The sequence below is a fragment of the Oryctolagus cuniculus genome, chromosome 18, assembly GCF_051225735.1.
Source record: "Oryctolagus cuniculus isolate XC-2025 breed Fujian yellow rabbit chromosome 18, ASM5122573v1, whole genome shotgun sequence".
NCBI classification, from domain to species: domain Eukaryota; kingdom Metazoa; phylum Chordata; class Mammalia; order Lagomorpha; family Leporidae; genus Oryctolagus; species Oryctolagus cuniculus.
In genome coordinates, this window is record NC_142884.1 from 42454851 (window position 1) to 42479075 (window position 24225).

A 24225-nucleotide genomic window follows, 5' to 3' on the forward strand; every position below is an offset into this window, starting at 1 on the left:
ATGGCAATGAAATTAGTGCACTTTAGACATTTTGGAATCTCAAAGAGTGGGAACCATAAATGTATGAATTAAGTACAGTGCTTTTTCCATATCTGTAAATAGCAGAAATGACATGCACTCTTTGAATATCATGAGCAGTGTGCAGCCATAATTAAGTATAAAATAAAAATTGAGTCTGATGACTTGTTGATATATCATGTAGCTTTTTAAATTTGTGTGGGATCTGAAGTTTGTGGGAAATATGTGTTATGAAAAAAATTATATGTGAACTTCAAATATCTTTTCATAAAAATAAACTTTTAATTCCATTTTCCACAAACTTTTTGGAGTTTTGAACAGTCCTTCGGTGCTATGTTACAGTAATAGCTAAATGGCTTCTTTGCAGGGCTGAGTTTGATTTGTGAATGGTATTGCTCTTGTCCCTGGCGTCTGACTGCTGTGAATGCGCTGCTTGCTCTCTGTAGGCGCACCTATGTTGGCAGCATGCCTGGTCGCATAATCAATGGCTTGAAGACTGTCGGGGTTAACAATCCAGTGTTCCTGTTAGATGAGGTTGACAAACTAGGGAAAAGTCTACAGGGTGATCCTGCAGCAGCTCTGCTCGAGGTAAGATTTAAACAATTCCCTGTCTCTTATCGCACCTGAAGAGTATGGATGAGAGTAAATAATCATATGCAAGTCATATGCACATTGGTGTAGATTTTCTTAGGGAAAAACATGTTGGTACAGACTGAAGTCTGAAGCAATTTGACTTAAAATGTCCTGGAGATTGTTTTTTTGATTTGTGCTAAGTCTTCTCATTTTTCTTTTTCCCTTTTTTATTTTTGTTAAATAGTTTAACAGAGTTGTATGTGTGTGTGTTGTGTTGAGATCAGTAATCCTACAAAGTTATTTAAGACAAAAACAAAAACAGCAAGCAATCCCATCTCTTGGAGCTCTCCACTTCCTCCTCCACACTTTACCTCTGTAACTTCATTGGTTACCTCCATGTTCAGAATCACATGACTGTGTTGTAGCTTTGAGTTTTCAGTTTTGAGCATGATCTGTAGAATCCCTTTCATAGAAGATGACTGCTTGCCTTTTTTTTTTCTTTTTTCCCCCTCTATATTATTTTGGTACCCCAAATTTTACAGTATGAATTTTATTAAGTTCTTACTAAGTAATTATATTGATGATATAATTGCTTTTCAAAAATGAACCAGTAAGCTATTTTTTAAAGATTTATCTTATTTGAAAGGCAAAGAGAGATACAGGAGAGATAGAAAAAGAGATCTTCCATCCTCTGATTGGCTCCCCAAATGGCTATCAGGGCTGGGCCAAGATGAAGCCAGGAGCCTGGAACTCCATCTGAGTCTCCCGCATGGGTGGAAGGGCCCAAGTACGTGGGCCATGATGTGCTGCCTTCCCAGGTGCATTAGCAGAAGCAGAGCAGCTAGAACTCAAACTGGTCCTCAGATAAGGGATGTTAGCATTGCAGACAGCAGCTTAACCTGCTGTACCACAATGCCGGTCCTTTGTGGTAAATTGTTACCATTTGGGTGCCAGTGCCATGGCATAGTAGGTAAGCCTCAGCTTGTGGTGCCGGCATCCCATATGGGCACCAGTTCAATTCCTGCTGCTCCTCTTCTGACCCAGCTCCCTGCTAAGTTGACTAGTCTGTGTAAAAACTACCCATTATCTACAATTATCATTTTTTTTCTTCCTATGTTCATCTTTTTGTTTTTTTGTACATCTAAACTAAAATCTTTTTTGAGTCATTAATTATTTTGCTTATTTATTGCACCAGCTGTCTAATTCTCCTGTCAAAACAGTTACTTGAGATGTTCTATCAGTTTTATCTTCACCTGAACATGAGTGCCTTCCTCTTTCTTGGTTTATTGCTTCATTGTTTTTCTGTTTTTTTTTTAAGGTAAACAAATGTCATATATTTCGTATATGCAGATTTAGAAGCATAGTGATACTTCCCACCCTCTCCTTCTTCCCCCTGCCATGCTCCCACCCTTTCTCTTTCTTCCTCTTTTATTCCCTGTCCTAATTTTTACAGTGATCTGCTTCCAGTTTGCTTTATACTCTAAGATTAGCCCTACACTAAGTAAAGAGTTCAACAAATAGTAAGAAGAAAAAGTGCTGTTCCACAGAAATAGAGACAAGGTCTATAAACATTCATTGAATTTCAAAATGTCAGTTTCACTCCTATACATTACATTTTTTGGTGCTCTGTTAGTTACCACAGATTAAGGAAAATATTGTATTGGTCTTTTTGGGGCTGGTATATTTCACTAAGTATAATGGCTTCCAGGTGCATCCATTTTGTTGCAAAAGGCAGGATTTCATTTCTTTTTCATGACTGAGTAGTATTCCCTACTATATATACATACCATGATTTCTTTATCCAGTCATCAATTGATAGACATTTGGGTTGATTCCATATCTTTGCTGTTCTGAATTGAGCTGCAATAAACATGGGGGTTCAGATAACTCTTTCATTTGCAGATTTCATTTTGTTTGGGTAAATTCCCAGGAGTAGAATTGCTAGGTCATATGGTATATCTGTTTTCAGCTTTATGAGGTATCTCCAATACTGTCTTCCACAGTGGCTGTACTAGTTTACATTCTCAAAACAGTGAATTAGGGTACCTTTTCCCCACATCCTTGTTTTTTATTTGTTGATTTCTGTATGAGAACATTTCCAGCTGAGGTGAGGTGAAACCTCAATGTGGTTTTGACTTCTGTTTCCATGATGGAAAGTGATTCCTGAGCATTTTTTCATGTGTCTCTTGACCATTTGAATTTCCTTTTTTGGCAAAAAGCCTGTTCAAGTCCTTGGCCCATTTCTTAACTGGGTGGTTTGTTTTGTTGTTGAGTTTCTTGAACTCTTTATAGATTCTGGATATTAATCCTTTATCAGTTTCATAGTTTGCAAATATCTTCTCCCATTCTGTTGGTGTCGCTTTACTTTGCTGAGTGTTTCCTTTGCAGTGCAGAGGCTTCTCAGCTTGATAGAATTGCATTTCTCTATTTTGGCTTTGTTTGCCTGTGTTTCTGGGGTCTTTTCCAAGAAGTCTTTGCCTGTGCTAATGTCTTGCAGAGTTTCTCCAGTGTTCTCCTGTAATAATTTGATGGTATCAAGTCATGGATGTAGATCCTTGATCCATTTTGAGTTGATTTTTGTACAAGGTGTAAGGTAGGAGTCTTGTTTCATATTTATGCATGTGGAGATCGAATTTTCTCAGCACCATTTGTTGAAGATACTGTCCTTTCTCCAGGGATTAATTTTAGCTTTTTTTGTCAAAGATTAGTTGGTCGTAGATGTGTGGATTGATTTCTGGAGTCTCTATTCTGTTCCATTGGCCTACATGTCTACTTTTGTGCCAGGATCAGGCTGTTTTGATTATAATCTTGAAATCTGGTATTTTCGTGGCTTTGGCTTTGGTTGTGTTGTTTAAGGTTGCTTTAGCTAATCAGGGGTCCCTTGTATTCCTTATGAATTTTAGCATCATTTTTTTCTAGATCTGAGAAGAATGTCATTGGTATTTTGATTGGGATTGCATTGAATCTGTAGTAAGGACATTTTGATGATGCTAATACTTCCAAATCCATGAACATGAAAAATTTTTCCTTTTTTTGTGTGTTGTCTTATATTTCTTTCTTTAATGTTTTATAATTTTCATTGTACAGATCTTTTGCCTCCTTGGTTAAATTTATTCCAAGTTGCTTAATTTTTTTTTTGTAACTATTATGACTGGGATTGCTCTTAGAAGTTCTTTCTTGGCCATGGCATTGTCAATGTATACAAAGGCTATTGATTTTTTAAAAAGATTTTATTTATTTGTTTGAGAAGTAGAGTTACAGAAAGAGGAAGAGAGAGAGAGAGAAAGGTCTTCCATCCACTGGTTCATTACCCAAATGGCTGCAATGTTCAGAGCTAGGCCAGTCTGAAAGCAGGAGCCAGGAACTTCTTCTAAGTCTTCCATGTGGGTGTAGGGGCCCAAGCACTTGGGTCATCTTCCACTGCTTTTCAGGCTTTAGCAGAGAGTGGGATCAGAAGTTGAGAAGCTGGAACTAGAACTGGGACCTATATGGGATGTTGGTGCCGCAGGCAGAGGTTTAACCCACTATGCCACAGAGCCAGCCCCAATTGATTTTTGTGTGTTAATTTTATATCCTGACACTTTACCTCTTCCAAAAGTCTCTGAATCAAGTCTTTTGGTTCCCCTAAATGTAGAATCAGGTCATCTGTGAAGAAGGATAATTGGACTTCCTCCTTTCTATTTTGTTTCCCTTTTATTTCTTTTTCTTGCCTAATGGCTCTGGTTAAAACTTCCAGGACTGTATTTAATATAAGCATTAGTGAAAGTGGGCTTTGTTGTCTGGTTCTGAGAGTTAGAAACATACCAGGGGACTCCAATTTAATCCCATCAAGGTGGCATGTACCAATGCCATCTCACTAGTCCAAGTGATCAATTTCAGTTCACAGTTGATCGTAATGAAAGGACTAAGAGTCAAAGGGAGCACATAAACAAGTCTAGTACCTGCTAATACTAACCGATAGAATAAATAAAGGGGAGAGTGATCCAACATGGGAAGCGAGATACTCAGCAGACTCATAGAATGGCAGATGTCCTAAACAGCACTCTGGCCTCCCTAAAGGCATTCCGATCTGGCTGAAAAGCCCATGAGAGTATTTCAAGCATGGAAAGCCAAGACACTCTGGGGAAAAAAAAAAAAAAAAAAAAAAAGCCGTAAGTGAAAGATCTCTGTGAGTGAGATCCCAGTGGAAAGAACAGGTCTTCAAAGAAGGAGGTACCTTTCTCTGAAGGGAGGAGAGAACCTCCACTTTGACTATGACCTTGTCTAAACAAGATAAGACTCGGAGAACTCAAAGGGCTTCCATAGCCTTGGAAACTCATGACTGGTGCATAGGGAGATTACTGATGCCATAAACAGGAGTGTCAATTTGTAAAGTCAACAATAGGAGTCACTGTGCACTTACTCCTCATGTAGGATCTCTGTCCTTAATGTGCTGTACATTGAGGCTTAATGCTATAACGAGTACTCAAACAGTATATTTCACTTTGTGTTTCTATGGGGGTGCAAACTGTTGAAATCTTTACTTAATGTATACTAAACTGATCTTCTGTTAAAAAAAAAAAAAAGAAGAAGAAGAAATTAGCAATTCCCAACTTGACTCTCACTGGGATTAAACATGACAATAGGTCTGATCTGATTTCATCATCATTTTAAAAATCATCTATTATTTTTCACTTTATGTTTCTCTGTGGGAGCAAACTGTTGAAATCTTTACTTAATGTATGCTAAACTGATCTTCTGTATATAAAGAGAATTGAAAATGAATCCTCATGTGAATGGAAGGGGAGAAGGAATGGGAAAGGGGAGGGTTGTGGGTGGGAGGGACGTTATGGGGGGGAAGCCATTGTAATCCATAAGCTGTACTTTGGAAATTTATATTCATTAAATAAAAGTTAAAAAAAAAAAAAGAAATGCTTCCAACTTTTCCCTGTTCAGTAAGATGCTGGCTGTTGGTTTGTCATAAATTGCCTTGATTATTGGTTTTCCTATATTGAACCATCCCTGAATCATACCAGGGATAAATCCCACTTTCTTCAGGTGAATTAATGATCTTTCTGATGTGTTGTTGGATTCAGTTAGCTAGTATTTTGTTGAGGATTTTTTGCATCTGTGTTCATCAGAATTATTAGTCTTTTAGTTAAAGTTTTATGCCTTCACATTGGATGAAGTTCTCTTTCTCTGTTGTATCTTTTTTCTGATTCAGGAATTAAGGTGATGCTAGCCTCACAGAAGGAGTATGGGAGGATTCCCTCCCTTTCAGTTGTTTTTCATAGTTTGAGAAGAATTGGAATTAATTCTTTAAAAGTCTGGTTGAATTCAGCAGTGAAGCCAGATGGTCCTGAACTTTTCTTTGCTGGGAGGGTCTTTATTACTAATTCAGTGTTCATCTTGGTTATTGATCTATTCAGGTTTTCTGTGTCCTCATGACTCAATTTTAGTAGACTGTGTATGTCCAGGAATTTCTCCATTTCTTCTGGATTTTCCAATTTCTTGACATATAGCTGTTTGTAGTAATTCCCAATAATTCTTTTCATTTCTGTATTATCTGTTGCATTCTGTATTATGTTGTTACATCTCCTTTTCAATCTCTATTTAATTAATTTGAGTCTTCTTCCTCTTATTTTGGTTAGTTGGGCCAATGGTGAATCCATTTTGTTACCTTTTTCCAAAAAACCTGTTCTTCATTCACTGATCTTTTATAATTTTTTGTTTCAATTTTTTTTATTCTTTACTTTTAATTATTTCTTCCTACTAATTTGGGATTTGATTTGTCGTTGTTTTTCTAGGTCCTTGAAATGCATCAATAGCTCATTCATTTGATGCCTTTCCTGTTTTTTTTTATGTAAGCGCCAGTTACTATAAACTTCCCTCTTAACATTGCTTTTGCTGTCTCATAAGTTTTGATATGTTGTATTATCATCTTCATTCATTTCCAGGAATTTTTTTTTATTTCACTTTTGATTTCTTCTGTAATCCAGTGTTCATTCAGGAGTGTGTTCAGGCTCCATGTGTTTTTATATTTTCTTGAATTGTTAATTTCGAGCTCATCCCACTGTGGTCAAAAAAGATGCATGGTATGATTTCAGTTTTATTTTGAATTTACAACAACTTGCTTTATGGCCTAGCATGTGGTCTATCCTAGAGAAAGTTCCATGCATTGATGAAAAGAGTATGCATTCTGCAACTCTGGGATGCAAGGTTCTGCAGATATCAGATAGGTCCATTTGGTCCATAGTGTAGAATAGCTCTGTTGTTTCTTTGTTGATTTTCTGTCTACTTGGTCTGTCCATTGACAGAAGTGGGGTGTTGAAATCCCTCATTACTGTTTTATTAGGGTATATGTCTCCCTTTATACTTCAACTTAGTCAAAAGGCCAAGAAGCAATTATGACTCCCTTTAGATCCATTAACAGTTGTTTTAAATAGCCAGGCACCTTGGCATTGGGTACATATACATTTATTGTAGTCACATCTTCCTGTTGAATTGATCCCTTAATCATTACATAATTCCCTTCTTTCTCTTTAACAGGTTTTTTTTGTTGTTGTTGTTCTGTTTTGGTTTTTTTGTTAAAGGCTATTTTGTATATCAGGATGGCTACACCTGCTCAATTTTGCTTTCCATTAGCATGGGAATATCTTTTTCCATCCTTTCACTTTAAGTCTGCATGTATCTTTGTTGGTGAACTGTGTTTCTTGTAGGCAGCAAATAGATGGGTATTGTTTCTTAATCCATTCAGCTAGTCTATCTTTTAATTGGAGACTTTAGGCTATTTACATTTAAGGTGACTATGGATAAATAATAACGTGGCCCTGCCATTTTCCCATCAATACTCGTATTGTTTGCTTTGGGTTTCCTTTGTACTTTTACTAGGAGATTTTATGTCTTCACATTCTTTCATAATGCTGACTTAATTTTTTGTGTGTTTCTGTGTGTAACACATCCTTAAGCATTATTTGTAAGGCTGGACAGAGTGGTGACAAATTCTTTCAATTTCTGTTTGTTATGGAAGGTCTTTATTTCAACTTCATTCATAAATGAGAGCTTTCCAGGGTACAATATTCTGAGTTGACAGTATTTTTCTTTTAAGACTTGAACTATGTCTCTATTTTCTCCTAGCCTGTAGGGTTTCTGATGAGAAATCAGCTGTGAGTCTAATCTGAAAAATAATCTGAAAGTAATCTGGTGTTTCTCTCCTGTACATTTTAGAATCTTTTCTTTATGTTTCACTGTGGTGAGTTTGGTTGTAGTGTGTCATGGTTAAGATCTTTTCTGGTCATTTCTATTAGGAGTTTTATGTATCTCATGTACTTGGACATACTCTTCTTTCTCCAAATTAGGAAGTCTTCTATAATTATTTCACTAAATGGGCCTTCTAATACATTCTTTCCACATCTTGAGGAACTCCTAAAACATGTATGTTTAATTGTGTGATAGTATACTATAAATCTCAAACATTGTTTTAATTTTTCTGATTTCTTCTTTTTTTGGTCTGAGATATTTCTAGAGATTTGTCTTCTAGCTCAGCTATTCTTTCTGCCTCACCAAGTCTGTTGTTAAGGCTTTCCATCATATTTTTATTTGACATATTGAATTGTTCATTTTTAATATTTCAGTTTGATTTCTCCTCAAAATCGCAATCTCATGGAAGAATTCTCCTCCATGTCTTATATGGAGTTCTTGAACTTGCTTCCTGTTGCTTCTGAGTAATCCTGCCATCATTCTTTTCAGTTCCTTCTCAAGCATTTCATCAGTCTCTTCATCTTCACCTTTTTTTTTTTTTTTTTTTGACAGGCAGAGTTAGATAGTGTGAGAGAGAGAGACAGAGACAAAGGTCTTCATTCCGTTGGTTCACCCCCCAAGTGGCTGCTACGGCCGGCACACTGCACCAATCCGAAGCCAGGAGCCAGGTGCTTCCTCCTGGTCTCCCATGTGGGTGCAGGACCCAAGGACCTGAGCCATCCTCCACTGCCCTCCCGGGCCACAGCAGAGAGCTGGACTGGAAGAGGAGCAACCAGGACAGAATCCGACGCCCCGACCAGGACTAGAACCTGGTGTGCTGGTGCCACAGGCAGAGGATTAGCCTAGTGAGCAGTGGCGCCAGCCCCATCTTCACATTCTAATATTGAAATGTGGTTGTGTTCCTTCAGGGGAGTCATGCTGTCTTTCTTAACCTTGTTTCTTGAATTTCTGCATTTATTTTCAGATCTTTGTGGAAATACTTGTTGGTTTTTTCCTCTCAAGGATTTATTTTTTAACTGTGTTTCTGTGGCTTCGTGGAGTGTCTGCTCTTTTAATGAATACCAGGAGGTGTGTGCTGGGTATGGCCAGGGAGTTCTGGTCAGTGCTCCAGGGCGGGGCGGGTATCCAGGGTGACACCCAAGCTGAGCATGGTAGATCTCTCTATCATCAGCAGAAGGGTGTATGATTAGCTCTGTTGGCATAATCACACCCTCACCTCCTCTCTTCCAAGGGGATCAGTGCCCAGGGTTAGCCCCCAGTGGTGCAACACTCACCTGCACTGCCACGTGGAGTGCATGGAGGATCTGTGCAGTCCTCAGTGTGAGCACAATCCCTCTGCAGTGACCACCCCGGGCAGTCAGGGAAATCTGAGCCTCTGGCACCAGACACAGTGATTACCCAGAGACCCAGTTCCACCCTGTTCTCTCTTGTGCAGAGTTCCCACAGTCACGGGGTGCAGACAATTCACTCTGCCACACTAGCCTGTCCCATCCACAGTGAGAGCAGATGTGTTCCCAGAGTTGGCTGCCCTGACAGCCTGGGCCCCAGAGTTTGTGATGTGCTAAGAGTACAGGTGCCCAGCCCCCTCTCAACCCTCCAGCAAGACTCAGGGTCATTGGGGAATGCTGGTTTTTCCCTCTGGTTACATCCCCTGATCATACATGCACACAAGAGCTGCCGCTGCTGCTACTGGTGTCCAAAAATCTCCTCAACTTTATTTTTAAAAAGCATTTCTATGAGTTAATTGTTTCAATTTTTTTTATTTCTCTAGATGTTCTTATATAGTATGAACCCTGCTCTTGTTCCATAGTTACAGTGTATACTTTTATTTCTGTGAGAAAGAGACTGATAAATAAATCCATCTTTTTTTTTTTTTTTAATTTATTTGATCAGCAGAGTTAAAGAGAGAAAGATAGGTCTTCTCTCCACTGGTTCAGTTCCCAGTGGCTGCAGGAGCCCGAGTCTTTCTCTGGGTCTCCCACATGTCTGGCAGGGGCCTAAACACTTGGGCCATCTGCTGCCTCCCCAGGTGCACCAGCAGGGAGCTAGCCTGAGACTCGGGAAGAAGAGTGGGGGGAGGGGGTGGAGCAGTGCCACAGCATGCCACGCGTGTGCACTCAGAGGAGCGTGTGTTTTCAGTTTGTGTGTTCTGTGCCTGAGGTCCCTGTGCAGGGTTCCCTAGTTTAAAGTTATCAGGAAACCTCTGCTTTGCTGGAGGGACTTGACTGCTTCATAAGTTTATTTAACTTGCCCTTGTTTCAATACCTCTGTCCATCCTTGCTTGAGTAGAATATTCCTGATTCAGGTTGATTGGTAAAATTGAAAGGAAACCTAATTGTACAGGGTTGTTTTATTTTATGGCTAATTTATGCTCTCAAGGAAATATATACTAGATGAGAACATCATAATACATAAATATGAGATTAGTTACTCTGAATAAGAGAATAAACTTGTTCTGCGTTATAAAAATTTTTAAAAGCCGGCGCCGCTACTCAATAGGCTAATCCTCCACCTTGCGGCGCTGGCACACCGGGTTCTAGTCCCGGTCGGGGCGCCGGATTCTGTCCCGGTTGCCCCTCTTCCAGGCCAGCTCTCTGCTGTGGCCAGGGAGTGCAGTGGAGGATGGCCCAAGAACTTGGGCCCTGCACCCCACGAGAGACCAGGATAAGCACCTAGCTCCTGCCATCGGATCAGCGCGGTGCGCTGGCTGCAGCGCGCCGGCCACGGCGGCCATTGGAGGGTGAACCAACGGCAAAAAGGAAGACCTTTCTCTCTGTCTCTCTCTCTCTCACTGTCCACTCTGCCTGTCAAAAATAATAAAAAAAAAATTAAAAAAAACTATATATAGAGAGATATATAATTGAATCTATACATTGAAAATTGTGTTATCTTTGATAACAGCACAAAGGCGATGGGTAGAAGTGAAGGTGTTTTGGAGAAAGGAAATGATGTGAGATGATAAATCCGTAGAAACAAATGAAGAGGCATTGATAAAGAGGTTACTATCACAGACCCTATAAATACATACTTGCTCTCCTTTTTTTTTTTTTTTTTTGGTTTCTTCTTATTCAGTAGACATCCAATTATATAAAGTAATAATTTTTAAAACATACCATTGGTTTTCAAACATAAATCAGCAGCTGGTGCCTGCAGTGCCGGTATCCCATTTGGGCACTGGTTCAAGTCCCAGCTCCTCCACTTCCAATCCAGCTGTCTGCTATGGCCTGGGAATGCAGTAGAAGATGGCCCAAGTCCTTGGGCCCCGTCACCCACATGGGAGACCCATAAGTTATTTACATTTTCTGGAATTTGACATAAATGGAATCATTAGACTGCATTTTTCTTTTATCTAGCATCCTTCACTTAGCATGTTTACTGAATTTCACATATTCTTTCATATTGTGTCAGAAATACCACCATTGTTATCCATTCACATTTTTTAGACTTTTGGATTTTTAAAGGGTTTGACTATTAAAAATAAAGCTGCCAAGAACACTTCTACACAAGTCATTGTATAGATATAAACTTATCTCTTTGATAAATACTATGAATAGAATGGCTTGGTCATATTGTAGGTGGCTTATGCTTAACTTTTTAAGAAACTCCCAAATTACTTTTCAAAGTGGTTGCATCACTTTATATTTCTAGCAGCGATCTAGAAGAGTTCCAGTTATTTCATATCTTTACCAGCATTTGGTATATGGTACATTTTTGTAATTTTAGTCATCTTTGTGGGTATATTTTGTTACTTTATTGTGATTTTAATTTGCATTTCACTAGTGATTAATGATGTGTTGAGCATCTTTGCATGTTTCTCTTTGCCATCCCATATCTGATTTGGTGAAACATCTAACTCTTTTGCTCATGGTTTAGTTGAATTGTCCTTTTATTATTAAGCTGCAAGAATTGTGTTCTAGATACATTTTCTTTGTCAGATGCATGTTTTGCAGTTGTTTCTCCATTGTGTAATTCACCGTTTCATTTTAGTGACAGTGTCTCTTACAGAACAATTTTTTAATAAAGACCTTTTTTTCTTTCTTTTGTATCATAATTAAAAATGTTTTTTAAACCATTGTCACACAAATTTTCTCCCACGTTTTAGGAGTTTTATATTTTTATCTCTATCATTTGGATCTGTGATCATACTGAGTAAATTTTAATATATGTGGTAAGCGTCAAAGCTGTCTTCTTTTTTCATTCGTTTCTTCTCCTTCCTTTCCTTCTCCTCTCTCCCCTACCCCTATCCTCCTTCATTTTTTATTTATTTTTTTTGTTTGTGGATATTCAGTTCTGATACTATTTGTTGAAGAAAGTATCCCTTGCCCCTATTAAATTGCCTGGGATCTTTGTCAGATACTGTTTGATAGATTGTGTGGGTATCTGTTATATCCTTAGTTCTCTATACTGTTCCACTGATGTATACATGTGTATTGACAGTGCCACACCACGCTTATTCTACTGCTCTATAATAGGTTTTCAAATCACATAATAGTATCTCTCCAACTTTCTTGTTCAAACAATTTTTAGCTATTCAAGGTTCTAGTTTATAATATGCCTTTCCATTTAAATTTTAGGAGTTTCTTGTCAATTGCTACAAGACAATTTGTTGAGGTTCTGCTAGGACTTTAGCATATCATTGAATCTATCATTTGGAAAGAACTGTCATCTTAAAAATATTGTATCTTCCCATCCATGAACATGTATTTCTCTCCTTTTATTTTGTCTCCCTTACTTTCTCTCAGCAGTGATTTGCACATGGGTTTGTGCTTTGTCAGATTTATCTCTAAGTTCTTAGTGTTTCTTCATGCTGTTTTTTTTTTTCAGTTTCTGATTGTTGCCAGCATAAAGAAAAAGTACAATTTATGTTCGCTATATTGACCTTGTAACCTACAACCTCCTCCAATGGGTGATGATTCTTGGTTGTCCTTTTATATATATAATGTATGACATTAACATTATTGAAATATTTGTGTGTACATACAAGGTTTTTGATACCTTGTGAGCTTCACTATATGATGATAGGATGGGGAGGTACTTTCCCCAAATATCAGAATCTATAGATCTAAAAGATCTTATCTCTTGTACCTCTCAGTGTCCCCAGAGAAGGGCCCTCTAGACCCTCTGTGAAGGGTTGTTAATCTGTCTCTATCCTGAACTCAGTTGACTTCCACTTTTACTTAAGAGTTTAGAGGAGTGGTGTTTTAAAATTTTAAATACTTGGTTTTTTTTTTTTTGTGATTTTAATGTTTGTCTGAGAATGTTATTTAAATAATTTCTTTAATGTGGAATTGATTGGGGATCTATTTTTGCAAGTTTCCCCATAGGCTCTAGGAAAGACAGCTTCTACTGTTTTGAGAATGCTGAGCTAAATTGAGGTTCCAGTAGCAGAGTGGCTCATCAACCTGTCATAACAGGAAGTGAAGGGGAGCTGGATGTGGGTATTTACAGGCTGCCTCTCACAGGATATTTCTTTCACCTGGCAGACAGGCGGGTGCGTCACTGTCCCAGCCACAACTAGGGAGACCCCTCCCACAGGAAACTTGTTTAATTTGACAGAGGCTTTGAGGCTCTTGTCTGACTGAATTTCCTGTTGCTTAGGGAATCCTGTCTTTTTTTATCTCTTTGGGTCTTCTTTTGATTGGAGGAGGGCCACCCGCATTATGGAGGACCACTGCTTTACTTGTTCACCATTTCATCCATTTATGTAGTAATTGTGTCCAAAGCACTCTCTAACACATAGAATTAGTCACCGAAAATCATGTGGAAAAACTGTGTTTCGTAAGTCCCCCTTCCCTCTGCAGTCCTTTGTGCAGTTATTGTCATGCAGAATTGTCCTTATGGCACACTGTTTATATGATAAGCCTATCAATATGGTAATACATGGGTGATCCTCATTATTGACAGTAGTTATTTTCTTTTTTTTTTCTTTTTTTTTTTTTTTTTTTGACAGGCAGAGTGGACAGTGAGAGAGAGAGACAGAGAGAAAGGTCTTCCTTTTTGCCGTTGGTTCACCCTCCAATGGCCGCCGCGGCTGGCGCGCTGCAGCCAGCGCACCGCGCTGATCCGATGGCAGGAGCCAGGAGCCAGGTGCTTTTCCTGGTCTCCCATGGGGTGCAGAGCCCAAGCACCTGAGCCATCCTCCACTGCACTCCCGGGCCACAGCAGAGGGCTGGCCTGGAAGAGGGGCAACCGGGACAGAATCCGGCGCCCCAACCGGGACTAGAACCCGGTGTGCCGGCGCCGCTAGGCGGAGGATTAGCCTAGTGAGCCGCGGCGCCGGCCGACAGTAGTTATTTTCTGTGAAGTCACAGTAAACAGTGAATTAGCACATAGTGCATTATTACTCCAAGGGGAAGTAGAGGATTAGGTTCCTGTGAGCCAGTCTATCAACTGATCAGTACAAAAACTTCTATATATATAAAACAAGACCAGGAAAAGGATACTTGTTTAGAGTATGAGAACGGAAACAAGGCAGAGTGTCATCTTATTTGACCTCAGCTTGAAACATGCTGTTGAGTGCTGTGTCTGAAAATGACCAGAAAGATACTATGAATATTAATTTGGGAGTGGAAAATGAATTTTAACAAGATAATAGAATTCCTGAGTAATAAGAATCAGTTGTGATTATTGCTTTATACAGGTGCCTTTGAATTAGGTAAGAATTACAAAAATGAATTTACACTTTCTCTTATTTTACCAATGTAATTACTTGTTTCAGTGTTCTTTATTTCTACATGTGGATATTGTCTAGATCCTTTAGCCCACAATATTTCTTGTAGCCTGGTCTATTAGCAACGAACTCTCTCAGTTTTTATTTATCTGGAAATATCTCACTTTTTTCTTCTTTTTTATAGTTTTGTTGGGTATAGCATTCTTGATTGGCAGCCTTTGTTTCTGCATTTTCAGTGTGTACTCAGTGTCCTCATTTAGTTCCTAATGTTGAGGCAAATGGTAGCCTTTTGGAGGGTCCCTTGTACCAAATGAAGGCAGTATTTTCTCTTTTTTGTTTTTAAAATTATTTGTCTTTTTTTAAAGATTATTTATTGTTATTTATTTGAAAGTCAGAGTTACACAGAGGAGAGGCAGAGAGAGAGAGAGAGAGAGAGAGAAAGAGAGGTCTTCCTTCCGTTGGTTCACTCCCCAGAGCTGCGCCAATCTGAAGCCAGGAGCTTCTTCCAGGTCTCCCACGTGGGCGCAGGGGCCCAAGGATTTCGACTATCTTCTATTGCTATCCCAGGCCATAGCAGAGAGCTGGATCAGAAGAGGAGCAGCCGGGACTAGAACCGGCACCCATATGGGATGCCGGTGCTTCAGGCCAGGGTGTTAACCCGCTGCACCACAGCACTGGCCCCAAAATTATTTGTCTTTTGACAGATCAGCTATCATTTGTCTGAGAGTCTTTTGAGTTAATCCAGCGTTTGTAGAGCTTTTTGGGTGTGTAAATTAATGTTAACTTGGGAAATATTTGGCCATTACCTCTTCATATATTCTTTGTGCCCTCTTCTCTCCCTCTCTGAGTTTCCCATTATGGAATGCTGGTAATCTTATGGTGTGCCGTTGGTCTCTGAAGTGCCATTTCTGTTAATTATACCTACTTTTGTTCTTCAGACTGGATAGTCTCAGTTGCCCTGGCTTCAAGTTCACTGATTGTTCTGCCAGCTGAAATTGTTTTAGCCCTTCTACTGAATCTTTCATTCAAATTACCATACTTTTCAATTCTAAAATTCCTGTTTCTTTTTCTTTTGTCATTCCTGTCCTTTTATTGGTATTGTCTGTTTGTCAAGACATCATTGTTATGCTTTCCTACAGTTCTTTAGACATGATTTCCCTTAGTTTTTCTTTTTTGGTAAACATGTAACATAAAAAATTCCATATTTAGCATTTTTTAAAGAGTTTTAACTATTTGAAAGGCAGAGAGACAGAAATCATCCATCCACTGCCTTAATGTTCGAGACTCAAGCCAAAACCAGGAGCCTGAAACTACTCGGGTCTCCCCATGGATGAAAAGGGCCCAAATACTTGATCTGTCATCCGCTACCTCCCAGGGTATGCATTAGCAAGGATTTGGATTGGCAGTAGAACAGCCAGGACTTGATTAGGTGCTCTGAGATGGGATGCTGGCATCCCCAGTAGCAGCTTAATCCACTGTGCCACAATGCCAGCCCTGTTTTTAAATGCAGTGTGTTTTTTTTTTAATTTTTATTTAATCAATGCATTTTTAGATAGATACAACTTTAGGAATATAGTAGTTCTTTCCCCCTTACACCACCCCATCAGCTCCCAACCCTCCTCCCTCACCCTTTCCCATCTCCTTCTCCATTATGGTTCATTTTTAGTATGACTTTATATACACAGGACCAACTCCATGCTAAGCATAGACTTCAACAATTTGTACACACACACACACACACATACACACAAAAAACATACAGAGTACAGTTTGGGAGAAAATTTGCAGTCAATTCTCACATTACAATTCAGTAGGGACAGAGGTCCTACATGGGGAGCAAGTGCACGGTGACTACTGTTGTTCCTTTAACAATTAACACTCCTTTTTTATGACGTCAGTGATCATCCGAGGCTCTTGCCATGGGCTGCCAAGGCTATGGAAGCCTTTTGTGACCATAGACTCCATCAGTATTTGAACACGGCCATAAGCAAAGTGGATGTTCTCTCCTCCCTTCAGAGAAGAGTGTTGTCGTCTTTGATGACCCTTTCTTTCCTCTGAGGTCGCACAGATCCTCCATGTAGGATTATTTTTTTGTCACAGAATGTTGGCTTTCCATGCCTGAAATGCACTTGCAGGCCTTTCAGTCCAACCAGGAAGCCTTAAGGGTTGATTCTGAGGTCAGGGTGTTTTTTACAGTGAATGTCATTCTAGGAGTCTGCTGTGTGGACTAAGCATTTCTTTCTTGTTATCAATTTGTGTTTCATCTTTGTGATATCTATTCAGGTTTTCCACCCACTTGTTAACTGGGTTGTTTCTGTTTTAGTTGTTAAGTTCTTTGAGTTCCTATTTATTCTGAATATATATACCTACATATGCATTAATCTTTTGCCAAATGAATCATTTGCGCACATTTTCTCCCATTCTCTCTCTTCACTCTGTTTCCTTTGCTTGTGCAGCAGCATCATAGTTTGATACATCCTATTTGCTTGGGTTATCTTTTGTTGCCTGTGCTTTTAAAAGGGTCTTATCTAAAAAATGTTACCTTTACTGATGTCTTGAAGTGTTTCACCTTTGCTTTCTTCTAGGTTTCATTGTTTCAGGCCTTAATGTTTAGATCTTTGATCCATTTTGAGTTAATTTTTTTTAATAGGATACAAGATCAGCATTGAGGGGGGTGAGGGTGGTTTGTTTCAAGCTCTTGCATGTGGATATCTGGTTTTCCCAGCACTGTTTATTGAAAAGACAGTCCTTTCTGCTATGTATGTTTTTGTCAAGAATCAGTTGACTATAGATGCGTGGAGTCATTTCTAGGGTTTCTTTTCTGTTCCATTTATCTGAGTGTCTGTTTTGTTTACAGTAGCTCTTTAGTGTGTCTTAGAATCAGGTATTGTGATGCTTCCAGCTTTGTTCTTTTTGTTCAAGATTGGTTTGGCTAATTGAGGTCTTTTGTACTCCCCCATGAATTTTAGTTTTTTTTTCTTTTCCTGATTCTGTGAAGAATGTCATTAGTATTTTGATGGGGGTTGTGTTGAAGCTGTAAATCACCATGTGTAGTATGGATATTTTAATAATATTAATTATTTCAGTCCATGAACATGGAATGTCATTCTGATATCAGAATATATCCCACCAGAGTCACTATATGATATCAGAATTTGGCCCCCTAAAATATGTATGAAAATGTGGCCCCTTAAAGTTCCCCAGAAGTCCTATCTGGAGTGCCACATATGCTATCAAAATTCGGGGTGCGATACGATTTCACCAAATGCTTATTAATAAGTCCCCAATATTAATAAGCCTGAGTGGTTTCTTGCCTAATATTTAGAAAAGATTTCTAAATACTGGCATAAATGAATGAGGCAGCATGGTACATGTTAAGTTTTTATTTAGTGTGAAAGTTGCACAGGAGAGTGAGAGCTTTATCTAAGAGAGAGAGGGGTAAATCTGGGTTCTTACCGAGCACCAGTAACCAGTGGAAGAGCATCTAGGCCAGGAAGCATAGGTCGGGTTGGCCCAAAGGCCATGCGCCCTGAAGGCTCAGGGCTACAGCCAGCCCCCTACTGGCAAGAGGCCAGGGCGAAGAGAAAGGAAGAAAGGCCGGACACACCCTGTCCCAGGCTTTTAATCCACTCTCAAAGGGGAGTGGTTAATTAACCTGATTGGCTGGTGGGCACTCAGATGTGGCATGAAGGACATGAGGTCATACGGGGTATGGCGAAGGCATGGTTTTCCAGCTCACAAACCTGATCAATTTTAACCTGTCTACTAAACTTCCAGTTTTTGTGTGTCTTTGGTTTCTTTCACTAGTCATTCACATCCTTGGTTAAATCTATACAAAGTATTTTTGTAGCTGTGATGAATTGATTGCTCTTATAATTTCATTCTCAGCACACTGATTATTGATGTATAAAATGCCACTGATTTTTGTTTGTTGATTTTATATCCTGCAACATTACTGAGTTCATTTATCAGTTCTAATGGTCTTTTGGTGAAGTCTTCAGGCTTTTCTGTGTATAGAATCATGTCATCTATGAACAGGTAATTTAAATTCCTCCTTTTCTATTTATATGCCTTTGATTTTAACTTTTGCCTAATTGCTGTGGCTAAAACTTCCAGCAGTATATTGAATAAGAGCAGTGAGAGTGGATATTCTGTTGGTTCCAGATCTTAAAGGAAATGCTTTCATCTTTGCCCCATTCAATATGATGTTGGCTGTAAGCTTGTTGTATGTAGCCTTTATTATGTTGTGTTATGTTCCTTCTCTACCTGATTTGTTCAGGCTTTTTATGATGAATGGATGTTGAATTTTATCAAATGCCTCACAGATGCAGACATCTGTTAAGACGGTTATATGATTTTCATCTATCATTCTGTTGATGTGATATATCATTTTTTTGTTGAACTGTCTCTGCATCCCTTGAATAAATCCTAGTAAGTCATGGAAAATGATCTTGTTGATGTGTTGTTCAATTCTGTTTGCTAGTATTTTGTTGAAAATCTTACATCAGTATTCATCAAAGCTATTTATTTATAGTTTTCTTTTTGTTTTTGTTGTTGGGTCTTTGGTTTTGGAGTCAAGATAATGCTGACCTCATAGAATGAGTCTGGAAGTGTTTCCTCTCTTTCAGCTTTTTGGAATAATTTTAAAAGAATTGATGTTAGTTTTTCCTGTAAACTTTGGTGAAATTGAGCAGTGAAGCCATCTGGTCATGGATCTTCTCTTTGTTACAAGACTGTCTATTAATAATTCAGCCTCATTACTCATTGTTGGTCTATTCAGGTTTTCTATGTCTCCTTCAAGATTCAAGTTTGGTCAATTATATGTGTCCAAAAATTTATCCATTTCTTCTAGGTTTTTGCAGTTTGTTGGTTCTTAATAGTTCCTACTGATCTTTTGTATTTCTGTGGTATCAATTGTAATATCTCCTTTTTCATCTGTTTTTTATTTGGGTTTTGTGTCTTTTTTTCTTAGTCTAGTAAAGTTTTATCAATTTATCTTTTAAAAAAACTCAACTCTTCATTTCATTAATCTTTTGATTTTTTTGTTTGCTTGTTTGTTTTAAGTCTATTTCATTTACTTCCACTCTGATCTTTGTTATTTCTTGCCTTCTACTGACTTTGAGTTTGGTTTGTTCTTACTTTTCTAGGTCTTTAATATGAAGAATTAAGTTTTTTTTTTAATTTGACTCTTTCCTTTGTTCTTGATCTAAGCACTTACTGTTATAAACGTTCCTTTTAGTACTGCTTTAGAAGCTGTATTTTCAATTTTGTTGATGATTTCTATGGCATTATTCCTCTCTCTGCCCTCAGTGATCTCCACAATTCAAATATTTGCTCATTTAATGGTATTCCAGAGATGTTAGAGGCTCTTAGTTCTTCTTCCTTTTATTTATTTTTGGTCTGAGATATTTCAAAAGACCTATCTTCAAGTGCAGATATTCTTTCTTCTGCTTGAGTTAGTCTGTTGTTGAAGCTTTAACTGTGTTTTTTTTTTTTTTTTATGTAACTTATTTGAAAGTCAGAGTTACAGAGATGGAGAGGCAGAGATTTTCTGTCCGCTGGTTCATGTCCCAGACGGCTATGATGGCCAAGAGTGGGCCAAGCAGGATCCAGGAGCCCCATCTGGGTCTCATACATGGGTGCCAGGGTCCCAGGCACCTGAACCACTTTCCACTGCCGTTCTCAGGCCATCAGCAGGGAGCTGGCATCACAGGTGGAATCTTTACCCACTGTGCCACAATACCAGCCCCTCTCAGCTGTATTTTTTGATTTGACTTACTGAGTTCTTCATTTTCAAGTTTTCTGTTTGGTTCTTTTTGAAGATTTCTGTCTCTGAATTGCTCAGATCATATCATGTATATTTTCCTGATTTAACTCAACTGTATTCTCTTATATCTCCACATCCTTATAAGTGATGGAACAGGGACATAAGCCTCAGCCATTCTAGCTCATTGCCCAAAAGAGATAAAATCAGAATTGTCCCTGAATCCCAATTCAGTCTCATACCCTATTGTTCCCCACTGGACTCCCTGCATTCTTCCCCAGCTTTGGAAGCCAGCAGGGCCAAATCTGAAGAACTTGTAAGGGTTCTGCCTACTGCCCCCCACCCCCACCCCAGCCCACCTAAGATATGAAAAGGCCCAACCTACTGGGGTAGGCCTGGGGTAGAGGTCTTTGAGCTTTATCTGATACTGGGTCTCACTGTGGCAGCCCTAGCTCTGAACATCAAGGCAAAGTCTTTTTTTTTTTTTTTTTAATTAATTAATTTTTTTTTTTGACAGGCAGAGTGGACAGTGAGAGAGAGACAGAGAGAAAGGTCTTCCTTTGCCATTGGTTCACCCTCCAATGGCCGCCATGGCCTGCGCGCTGCGGCCGGCGCACCGCACTGATCCGAAGGCAGGAGCCAGGTGCTTCTCCTGGTCTCCCATGTGGGTGCAGGGCCCAAGCACTTGGGCCATCCTCCACTGCACTCCCGGGCCCCAGCAGAGAGCTGGCCTAGAAGAGGGGCAACCGGGACAGAATCCGGCGCCCCGACCAGGACTAGAACCCGGTGTGCTGGCGCCGCAAGGCAGAGGATTAGCCTAGTGAGCCACGGCGCCAGCCAAGGCAAAGTCTTAAGTTCACATTACCACCTTACTTGCCAGCAGCTGGAGTTTTGCTCTGGTTTCTGCCAGACTCAGAGTCCAAAGGCCCACCTGCAGGTCCTGACCTGGGGCAGAAGCCATGGGCCCCTTCCAGCTCTGGGTGTCACTGTAGCAGGTCTTCTCTGGGGTTTCAAGTCTGGACTTTGTCTCCTCCTCCCCTCCATGAGAGGCAGCTCTCCCCCTGCTGTGCTGTGTGGCTCTGGGAGAGCAATAGCAACTCCTCCCTGCCTGCCTGCTTCAGTGCATCCTTTCTCATTGTTAGGCTAAGGCCAGGTGCTGTGGTCTCTCACCTGGCTTCCTTAGCGCTTGTGAAGGTGACTTGGTACATGAATAACTGTCAAATTGGTGTCTGTGGGGAGACAGTCACCAAAGTATCTTACTCAGCTGCCTCCCTGCTCTGCCTGCTATGTCCTTTTTATTTGATTTTCTTAAAAAAAAAAAAAAAAACTTTAATTTATTTGAAAGGCAGAGAGTGAATGAGAGACCCACAGAGACAGACATCTCATCTGCTGGTTTACTCCCCAAAATGCCCATACCAGCTGAAGACAGAGCTGGGAACTCAATGCAGGTCTCCCACCTGGGTGGCAGTGACCTACGTATTTAAGCTATCCCTGCTCCCCAGGGTGCATATTAACAGGGTGCTAGAATTGGAACCAGAGCCAGGATGTGAACCCAGGCACTCCAATATGAGATGTAAGCATCACAAGCAGCATCTTAACCACTAGGCCACATGCCCACCCTGATGAGACTTTCTGATGCTGTCTAAACTCTGCACATTTTTTTTTCTAATTAAAAGATGCAGGCAGACCAATTGGGTATCACTAGTTTTCTGTCCTCAGATTAAATATCTTGAAATGCATTTTAAAAAGACTTCAGTTATAGTTCAGAAACATTGATTTATTAATTTTCCTTCTTTGTTTTAAATATTTTTTAAAATGTATTTGAAAGGCAGAATTACAGACAGAGGAAGAGAGAGAGAGAGAGATCTTCCATCTGCTGATTCATTCCCCAGATAGGTGCAACGGCAAGCCAGGAACCCCAAGCTTCTTCTGGGCCTCCCAGGTGCCTTGGCAGGGAGCTGGATCAGAAGTAGAGCAGCTAGGTTTTTATCCAGCAACCATATGGGATGCCGGAATTACAAGCAGAGGCTTAACCTGGTATACCACAGTGCCAGCCCCAATTTTCCTTCTTTTTAAAAATCTCCAATGTTTTAGAATTTTGAGGGAAAATAATTGCTTCTCTTGAAGAGGTCTCTGATAGCCTCTAAAACGTATCTAACATTATCTGTTGTTTAATTACAGCCATTAAAAAGCAGATTTTTTTTTTTTTTTTTAGTGTTAAAAAGGGGCCCGCGCTGTGGTACAGTCGGTTAAAACCCCAGCCTGCAGTGCCAGCATCCCATATGGATGCTGGTTCAAGTCCCAGCTGCTCCACTTCCAATCCAGCTCTCTGCTATGGCCTGAGAAAGCAGTAAGAGATGGCCCAAGTTCTTGGGCCCTTGCACCCATGTGGGAGACCTGGAAGAAGCTCCTGGCTCCTGGCTTTAGATGAGCACAGTTGTGGCCATCTAGGGAGTGAACCAGCAGATGGATGACTTCTCTCTCTCTGGCCCTACCACTCTCTGTAACATGTAGCAGGCACTCAGTGGCTTATTTAGGCTTATCTAATGTCCTGTGTAGGCCTCTTAGCAATGCCCACGACCTGAAGACTTTGAAGAGTAACCTAACGAAGATAACTGTCTCTCACATACAGTGACTCATTTTAAGAATCTAATTGGTAAATTGTCTAATGTGTCAAAATACTGTTAAGAGCTATTGATATTTTGTTCATAATAAACATGAAGATTTTACTTAAAGATGTTTTTAAGTCAGTTTTTTGCTGTGTAATTTTTACTAGTTTACTCTTATTTTAAATTACTCTTTTAGTTTAAGAATTTATACCAGACTTTCTGCTAATGTTTGAGGTCAAATATATTGAAATTATTTTACCAATTAATTTAACCTAACAATGTAAAAACACTCTACATATTTACCATATATTCCCATAGTATTTGGATAGAATGTGTTGCCAAGAAGAGAATGGGCTCTGCAGGGTTGGTAACTGATAATGGTCACACTGTAGGAGTCATTCATAAATAGACTTAAGAAAAAAAATTCTAAAGGATGATTTTGGGATCCAGCATGTAGGTGCAGTGGGTGAAGCCACTATCTGCGACATTGGCATCTCATGTGAGCCCTGGTTCAAGTCTTGGCTGCTCTACTTCTCATCCAGTTCTCTGCTAATGCACCTGAGAAAGCAGTGGACAATGGCCCAAGTGTGTGGGCCCCTGTACCCATATGGGAGACCCAGATGAAACTCCTGGCTCTTGGCTTCGGCTTGGCACAGCACTAGCCATATTGTTTGGGGAGTGAACCAAGGAATGGAATATCTCTGTCCTGTCTCTTCCTCTTTCCCTGTAACTCTGCCTTCCAAATTAAAAAAAAAAAAAATGTGATTTTTGCTTTTTTTGCTGTTATATATTTTCAGCAGTTTTTGACCTTGAACATATTTCATTTAAAAGAATATTTAGAGGCCGGCGCCACGGCTCAATAGGCTAATCCTCCACCTGCGGCACCAGCACACTGGGTTCTAGTCCCGGTCGGGGCGCCAGATTCTGTCCTGGTTGCTCCTGTTCCAAGCCAGCTCTCTGCCGTGGCGCAGGAATGCAGTGGAGGATGGCCCAAGTGCTTGGGCCCTGCACCCGCATGGGAGACCAGGAGAAGCACCTGGCTCCTGGCTTCGGATCAGCGTGGTGTGCCGGCCGCAGTGCACCAGCCGCAGTGGGCACTGGTGGCCCAATGGAAAAGGAAGACCTTTCTCTCTGTCTCTCTCTCATTGTCTACTCTACCTGTCAAAAAAAAAAAAGAATCTTTAGAATATGGAAAGGCAGAGGAGGATGTTCAAGCTTTACTGTTAGCCTAGTGTTTCCCAAACTACGCTGAGCAGCATCATCAATCTTGCTATCAGCTTTGACAGCAGTTTTGTGTGTTTTAATTTATGCAGCTTTCTGTTGGAGGTAGTAACTTTGCTTAAATATTTGTT

At 39.9% G+C, this 24225-nt stretch overlaps 1 protein-coding gene across 2 annotated transcripts in view; it reads left to right on the forward strand.

The window, feature by feature from the left end:
- Window positions 1–24225, forward strand: part of LONP2 (lon peptidase 2, peroxisomal) — a 107762-nt gene that overhangs the window by 38490 nt on the left and 45047 nt on the right. The window contains exon 8 of one of the 2 annotated variants that reach the window (XM_002721344.6): window positions 465–606. The exons of the other annotated variant lie outside the window; for it this stretch is intronic. Within the exon in view, the coding sequence (XP_002721390.3) occupies window positions 465–606 (142 nt within the window). The remainder of the gene's footprint in view (window positions 1–464; window positions 607–24225) is intronic. 2 annotated transcript variants of the gene reach the window in all.